This window comes from Belonocnema kinseyi, chromosome 5, assembly GCF_010883055.1.
Source record: "Belonocnema kinseyi isolate 2016_QV_RU_SX_M_011 chromosome 5, B_treatae_v1, whole genome shotgun sequence".
NCBI classification, from domain to species: Eukaryota; Metazoa; Arthropoda; class Insecta; order Hymenoptera; family Cynipidae; genus Belonocnema; species Belonocnema kinseyi.
Window position 1 is genome coordinate 112,616,967 of NC_046661.1, and position 8,297 is coordinate 112,625,263.

At 28.2% G+C, this 8,297-nt stretch overlaps 1 protein-coding gene across 4 annotated transcripts in view; it reads right to left on the bottom strand.

Annotated features, from left to right (window-relative positions):
- Positions 1–8,297, bottom strand: part of LOC117173105 (baculoviral IAP repeat-containing protein 6) — a 113,445-nt gene that overhangs the window by 50,506 nt on the left and 54,642 nt on the right. For all 4 annotated transcript variants that reach the window (XM_033361492.1, XM_033361491.1, XM_033361490.1 and 1 more), the window contains 4 exons: positions 6,304–6,460; positions 4,562–4,753; positions 1,928–2,142; positions 1,251–1,504 (listed from right to left, as the gene is read on the bottom strand). In XM_033361492.1, the coding sequence (XP_033217383.1) occupies positions 1,251–1,504; positions 1,928–2,142; positions 4,562–4,753; positions 6,304–6,460 (818 nt within the window). The remainder of the gene's footprint in view (positions 1–1,250; positions 1,505–1,927; positions 2,143–4,561; positions 4,754–6,303; positions 6,461–8,297) is intronic.

The window sequence follows — 8,297 nt, forward strand, 5'->3', positions numbered from 1 at the left end:
TTTATACAAAAATGAAGACCTTTTCCTAAACTTGGACTGGAAAATTCTCCCCGAAACTTGATCACTTTGCAAAAACTGTGGGATAAACTGTCTTTATTCTATATTATTATCTGGAATTGTAATCTAAACATTCTTCACGAAAAAAAATAGAGCCGAAAATGTTTAAAAATTAAAATTGAATTTTTCGAAAAATATTGAACAGAAAACAGTTGTAGATTTTTCAGATCTTTAAGCTTGTTATTTAAACTGTCATGAAAAATCAACACCTTTCTTGATAAATAAGAAATACTACAGGGAACTTTTGTTTTTCATCGTGAAAACTAGTGCCACTCATAAACTACAGACTGCATCAAAAAATGTTTCACAAAACAAATGTGTAATTTATTAAGGTCTATATTTTTTGTATGAAATATTTTTCTCTAAAATGCATAAGTTTTAAAGTGCAGTTCGTTTCTTGCTCAAAATATCGAAAAATAAACAATAATTTTTGTTTCTGACATACGAGTATGGTAAATATTTTTCCCATCATTTTTCTCTGATACGAATAAACTCAGCCATTAAACTTCAAACCCGTTTATGAATTGCCTTTATTATGGAAGTTTGATATGAAAAGGAAAATTAACGAAAAAATCAAGTTTCAAAAATCGCGTAAAATTTTAATCCCAAAAATCTAACACTTCGTTTTCAAGCATCTACTAATAAGGAAAAAAATTTAAAACTTCATCGCTAAAATGGTCGCGCAGTACTTTAGCTGTAAGACACTTCGTAAAAAAATCTTTCGAATAACCCATATATACTAAGCCTTCTTATCTGGAAAATTAAAAAAAAAAAAAAGAAAAAAAAATTGATTTCCCAAATCGGGATATGAGATATAACCAAGCTGTCTCTGAAATGCTCTTGCATAGAATCACTGTTATTATTATCCCAGATATCCCTTTTCCTAGAAAAAATATTTATTTCTCAAGTGTCCCTCAAAATATTTCTCAAGCCATTTTTTGAGATTTTTTGTTTAATTATTTCAATCCGATGAATTGTTTTCTCACTAACAAACTTAGGAGCAAATCATTAAAATACTTTGCTTTCTTTTTCAGCAGTGTAATCTTACTAGATTGTTAAAGAACAGTTTTTGAGATCGAGACAACTTGGGGAGGGACAGAATGGTAATTCGACCGCTTAAAAAAAGTAGCATTCTCTAAAAAAGTATCAACAAAGTAAAAAAGTGTGCAATTTCGAAGCCTGGAAGGAAGTACCTTGGTCTTTGCTCTTGTCATGAGTGTCTTCGAGGCACGGGTTGTGATTGGCATTTGTGTCTAGGCAGACAGAGAGGAAGAGGAGAACCCAGCCAATGAGGGTTGTGTCCAGTCGACTCGAGCTGGATGTTTGGCTATTAGATATAGGGGCGAGAAGTTTGCCGAGGGTGCGGACCATCGCTTCTACTACTGAGGACTTATTTGCTCCAGATATCAGCGATTTGCGACCGAGGAATGTTAGTAAGATGAAGACCCTGAAATGGATGAAGATTGTAGAGAAAAATGCAGTCATGAATCATTCGCACAAATTTGAGAGGCTTCGAACTGCGGGTGCTAAAAAGAAAGGGTCAAAAAGCGGATGTTCAGGAGAAAAAAGAAATATGTGTCATTTCTTCTTTACCTGAACAAAATTAATTGTTTTAAAAACGATTGAACAAGTTTAAATTTAGATCGTTTGTGAGATATTTGAAATTGATAATTTAGAAATTGAACAACTAAAAATTGAATAGTTCCAAATTGTACTATTTCAAATTAAACACTCATAATTAGAAAATAGCAACAACAACAAAAAGTATTAAAACATTTTAAAAAAAGCTTTTCAGCGTCAGTTCGAAGCCTCTTTTCGAGATAATTTTCTCTTGAAAAAAATGTAAAAAAGACCAGTGACATAAATTTACCTATCTTGTGGGAAAATATGGGTCGACGAAGCCGTGAAAAGTGTCGTGAGCGTATTCGCTAGAAAATTTCCCCACCAAGGTTGATGACCAGCCATTCGTGCCAACAAAGCGACAGCATGGAGTTGCAATCGAGGTGCTGAAGTATCAACGCAGATCGATTTGAAGAGCCTCTCACAAATTGAAGGCGTGAATGCATCGTATAAAGTTGTTGGTACCTATAAAAAAATCTACTATGATCTCTACAGGCTACATTTTTTGGGCGAACGAAAAACTTCATTTTCAAAATTCCCCCACTAATTTTTTATGTTCCTCGACCATTAATATATTTAAATACCACAATTTCAATCTTGTCATATTTTTAATATAACATCCTCTATAACCGGAATAAAACCATATTTCAAATTTAAATTTAGATATTTATTATTCTCAGAGTTGTCCGGCATAAGACTTTAAAACAATTCAAGTTAAATTCAAAATAATTCAAATGAACTGGGAAAAATTAAGAAATCTGACAAATTATACTGGTTTTAGTATAATTGTATTGAATTGAGATAAATTTAAGGGAGCTGAGTAGAATTCGATGAAATCCATAGAAATTCAAGGTTATACAAAAAATTAAGGTGAATTGAAAATGATTTAAAAATATGAAACATTAATGAATTCAGTAAGTAATGAGTTTAGAAAAATTCAAGAGAATTCAAACAAATTTCCTGAAATATGTATGAATTCAAGGTGAGTTTAAAAGACTTCAAAATGAATTAAATACAAACAAACAAAAATTTAATCCATTAGAATTAAATAAATTTAAAAGAATTTAAGTGAATTAAAAAATTCCAGACTTACAAAAAAAAGTGTTAAGGATAAATTAATAAGAATTGAGAGTCAACTCCAAATTAATTGAAAAAAATTCCAAAGAATTCACAAGAATTGAAAAAATCAAGGACAAGTTAGTAATAATTCAGGGTAAATTCCAAGGGAATTCAAATGAATAGCAAAAAATATTTATAAATCTCTTTAAATCTGTGAAACCCTGTGAAATCCCTTCTTTCTTGCGAACAAATTCTTTAAAATCCATTAGAATATTATAAAATCCCATGAAGTTTTACAACAAAATGAAAATTTTTTCAAATCTCTTAAAGTCATTGAAATTCTTGGAAATCCTTTGCAATATTGTTGATCTTTTAAAACACGCTCATGCATTTCAAACCCTTTGAAATCCCTTAAAATTATTAAAAATCAATTCAAAATTCCTTGGAATCTTTTAAAAATGCCTAAAATATTTCAAATTTTTTGATATCTTAAAAAATCCCTTGAAACTTTTAAAAGCTCATGAAATATCCTTAGAATCTCTCAAAATACCCTAAAATATTTCAAATTCTATTACATTTCTGGAATTAATTAAAAATTCCTTAGGAAGTTTTATAATATCCAAAAAATTGTATCCATTAAAATCTGATGAAATCCCTTGTAATTTTTTTAAATCCTTTGAAATATCTTGATATTTTTTAAAGCTCATAAAAATTCCTTGGAATTGTTAAAATACCCTGAACTCTTTATAATATTGTGGAATCACTTAAGACAATTGTAACAAATCGAAACATTTCTTGGAATCTTTAAAAACACCTTAAAATATTGTATATTCTTTAAAATTTTTGGTAATACCTTGAAAGATTTCAGAATCATTTAAATTCTACGAAATCCCTCAACCCTGGTGAAAAGATTCTTTTAAATCCCATAAAATATGATAAAATCCTATGAAATTACATGGAATCCTGGAAAAATTATAAAAATTCTTTGAGACGTTTAAAAATGTTTTAAAATCATTGACATGCTCGGAAATCTGATAAAATCTTAAAACCTTATAGGTCCTTTAAAATAGATTCATACCCGAACAATTTCTTTAAAACCCCATGATTTTTTTTAATTCCTTCATTTCAATTAAATACTTGGAAATTTCTTGCAATTTATTAAATCTATTGAAAATATCTAGTAATATTTTTAAATACCCTAAAATATTTCAAATACTTCGAAATCTCTTGAAATTTTTTTAACTCTTTAAAATTCCCTGGAGATTTTATAAATACCCTAAAATCGAAAACTTTTAAAGCTCTTGAAAATTCCTTGGAATTTTTAAAAGTACCCTAAAATATTAATAATACTTTCAAATTATTCAAATATATTTAAAAATTCTTGGAATCTTTAAAATACCCTAAAAGATTTCAACGGTATCTTTAAACGTACCTTAAAATATTTCAAATTCTTTGAGATCTTTTGAAATGCCAAGAAACTTTTTAAACTTTCAAAAATTCCTAGAAATTCAAGAAAGATACCCTAAAATCTTTGAAAACCTTTAAAATTACTTCAAATTATTGAAAATTGACTATGTGTCAGTCCTGATAATTCTGTACAGTTACTTAAAAGTGCTTCAGAAATTCCTTGGCCTTTGTAATTTTTTGGTGCAAAATCCCTGACTTTTCGCTAACTTAAAAAAATTTCCTAGCTTTTCCCTGATTTCCAGATCTTTCTGATCTGAGGCAACCCTAATTTTTCCATGGCTCACGCCGGTGATATTCACCAAAGGGAACTCTTTCACAATTAAAATTTTAAATCCCGCTTATTAAAGGGTTGACTTACGCTCGGAATGGGTCCAATTTCGTAAACCGTGTAAAGAAGAATATCCAATAGAGTTTCCCCGAGTATTCGTAATTTATCACTTGAAGCACTCGCTAAAGAAGTTGCTGGCACGTTTCTAGGTCCTCGCCAGGATTCTAATCTTCTCCAGACTCCGCGAACTACGTTTAGTTGATGTTGGAACATGATACATTCCTGGAAATGAGATTAATTTAATTATAAATAAAAATTATACAGAAAAAAATTCCTAATAGAAGGAATAAAGTGGGTCAGCAGTTCAATTTTAGGTAAAAAAAGATTTTTTCCGAAAAAAAAATGATTATAAGGTGATTTCATTTAGTATTAAAAACTTTTTATATCATACGGGACTTTTGTAAATTACAAGAAAGTGTTCTCTAACCAGAAGCAGATCCTTTTTTGGAGAAATTTCCAGGTAAGATACTTTCAAAATTTGGTAAATCCCTTAGCACTTTCTACAGATAAAAATACATCAGAAAAAAATGGATCAAAACTTGAAAAATATATTTAAAAAATAGAATTAGAATTTTTTTATGTTTTAAATGTATTTTTATCAGTGGATAGATTTTGATCCCTTATTCTGGTCATTCTTTCCTAGCGTATTCTTAACATTATAAAACCCTGAATTGTTCAAAGTATTTTTTTAAGTAAACTTGAAATAAATAAATGGAAAAAACACAAAAATGACTATTTTAAACCTGTTACTTATTTGATTCTGTTTCCTTAAGAATTTAAAATTGTTTTTCTACACATTTTGAATAGTTGAAAATTCTATACAAAATTATATAATAATCACCTTTAAAATAATTATACTTTTTACTTGTTTGAATATTATTTTCGATTTCCAAAAATTGATGTCTACAACTTAAAGTCGTCCTTTATCAGAAATTACAGGAAACACTTTTCTTCAATTTAGCATTTTTTGAATATGTCCAAAAAACTTGTTTGTTTGGATTAAGCTATAATTGCACACCTTTTGGAAAAAGTTTAATAGGTTGAACAGGAAATTTTCTCAGTCTGAATCGAAGAACCATGCTATTAAATAATTTTACTCTTATAGGGAAAACAAGTTTTTTCGTGATGTTTGAAAAAATAAAAAATAAATAAGTAAAATTCCCGACTTTGGAACGCTTCAAACACGATAATTTTGCCCATGAAAGCAAAATAATGTAATGTTTGTTTGACTCATGCTGAAGACATTTTAGATTTACAAATTTTCAATATTTAAAAAAGTCCATTAAGAAATAAAAAAGTTTGCAGAAAGAAAAAAAGTGCATTTAACTCAATCCAAAAAACATGGTTTTTTTGTGCAAATTCCCAAAAAATTCTAAACTGAACCAAATTTGTTCTTAATTTTTCATTTTTTATTGCTGTTTACTAGCAAAAGCTATAAACCCAAAAAAGGCCACATAATTTTCAAACAAATAGGAAATCAATCAATAATCAAATCAACAAAAATAGGAAATACTTGTAATCGGTATTATCGAATAGAATTGTTTTGAACGCGCCTTCTTTTTTTATCGTCTTAAATTTCTGTTTAGCATGCTAGATAAATTGTCGGGAACTTTGTGAAGAAATGGGAAAAAGGGTCAGAATTGTCCATTTTCGGTATTTTAGGTGAGTTTAGAAATTTAAAGTGGAAAACGGGGAAAAGGACATTGTGTAGAAAAAAAGGGACGAACCGTGATCCCTGCTAAAAATTTAATAACGCAAATTTAGATAAATACCTGGTAGGTCGAGAGGATTTTAGCCGAGGGTTGCTCCTTGTTTTCTTGTGAGTTTTTGTTGTGGGAAAGGTAATGTTGCATGTGAACGACATTGGGTGTCTCTGTGCAAAGCAGAGGATCAAGAAAGCTTTTTAGTTTCTCTGTCGCCAGGCTAAACCTAGAAAATAGAATTAAAAATTTGATATTTACTTAAAATTATTCTTATCTTTTTACTTTAAACCAGGTGGCAGCAAAACGTCATTTTCAAAATTCTCTGACTTTTCCTTAATTTTCCTTATTCATTTTACCTGAACAATAATGATATTTAAAAAATCACGTGAATTGAAAATAATTCAAATTATGAAAAAAATCATTGAATTCAGTAAGTTTGAAATGAGTTCAGAAAAATGCAAGGGAATTGAACACAAGTCAAAGTTATGAAAAAAGTAAATGAATTCGGTAAGTTTAAAATACGTTTAGAAAAATTCATCAAGGAATTCAAAAAATGTCTTCGAAATCACTTCAAATTAATAAAATCAATTAAAACTTCCTTGGAATCCTTTAAAATATCCTAAAGTCTTAAAAATTCTTTAAATTATTTTAAAATCTTAAGAAACCCATCAATTTTTGTAAACAAATACTTTGAAGTCTTTTAAAATAGTATGAAATCCCGTAAAATTACATGAAATCTGATATTTCCTGAAATCCGAGAAAACTTATTAATATACCTTCAGAGTTTTTAAACTCCCTTAAATTGATTGAAATCCTCAGAAATCTTTCGAAATCTTTTCACATTTTTAGTGCTCTTGAAAATTACTTGGAATTGTTAAAAATACCCTAAAAGCATTAAAATTCTTTGGATTTACTTGAAATTATTGAAATGAACAGAAAATTCCTTGGATTGTTTTAAAATATCCTAAAATCTATCAAATTCTTTCAAATAGTTCAAAAATTTGAAAATCTGACAGAATCCCTCAATTTTTGTAAATAAATTCTTTAACTTGCATTGCTATATTAGCAAATATCGTGAAATTGCATGAAATTTTATATTTCCTGTAATCTTGAAAAATTTATTAAAATGCCTTGATTGCTTTTAAAACCCCCTGAAATAATTTAAATCTTTCAAAATCGCTCAAAATTTTATAAAGAACTTGAAAATTAATTGGAATTGTTAAAATACGCTAAAATATTTTAGAATCACTTCAAATTATTGAAAAATAGTAAAAATGTCCTAAGATTTAAAATATCTTAACATTTTTAGCATTTCTTGAAATATTGAAAAATCTCATGAAATTCACTAATTCTTGTGAATAAATTTTTTGAAATATATTACAATATTGTAAAATCATATGAAATATGGGTATTTCCTGAGATCTTGAAAAATTTATGAAAATATCTCGAGAGCTTTTAAAATCCTCGGAAATTTAATAAAATCCTTTGGAATCTTAAAAAAATCTAAAAACTTATAGGTCATATAAAATAATTCCATATCTTCTGAAATTCTTTAAAACCCCATGGAAATTTGTTTAAATTCCTTAAAATCGTTAAAAACTCTAGCAAAATTCCTTAGAAAGTTATAAATCACTTAAAAATGCCTGGGAATATTTTTTATTGCCCTAAAATATCTTAAATCCTTGCAAATCTTTTGAAATTTCTTTAAACTTTAAGAGCTCTTGAAAATCTCTTGGATGATTTAATAATAGTCTAACATCTTTTTAATCTTTTGAAATACCTTCAAATTACTTAAATCTATTCATAATTAAAATAAAAATGTAATCCTTTCAAGTCTTCTGAAATACCTTCAGAAAATAGCGGTTTAAAAATTCTTGGGATCTTTGAAAATACTTAAAAATATTTCATAATAATTGAAGAAAATTCAGAAATACTTATAGACCTGGAATTCAGTAGTGGTTAACCCATAAGTTTATTTAATGAAAGGAATGTGACTAGAGTGATTTGTTCATTTAAAAAAGTGACTAAACAATGCCTGTGTGTGTGTGTGGGGGGGGGGGGGG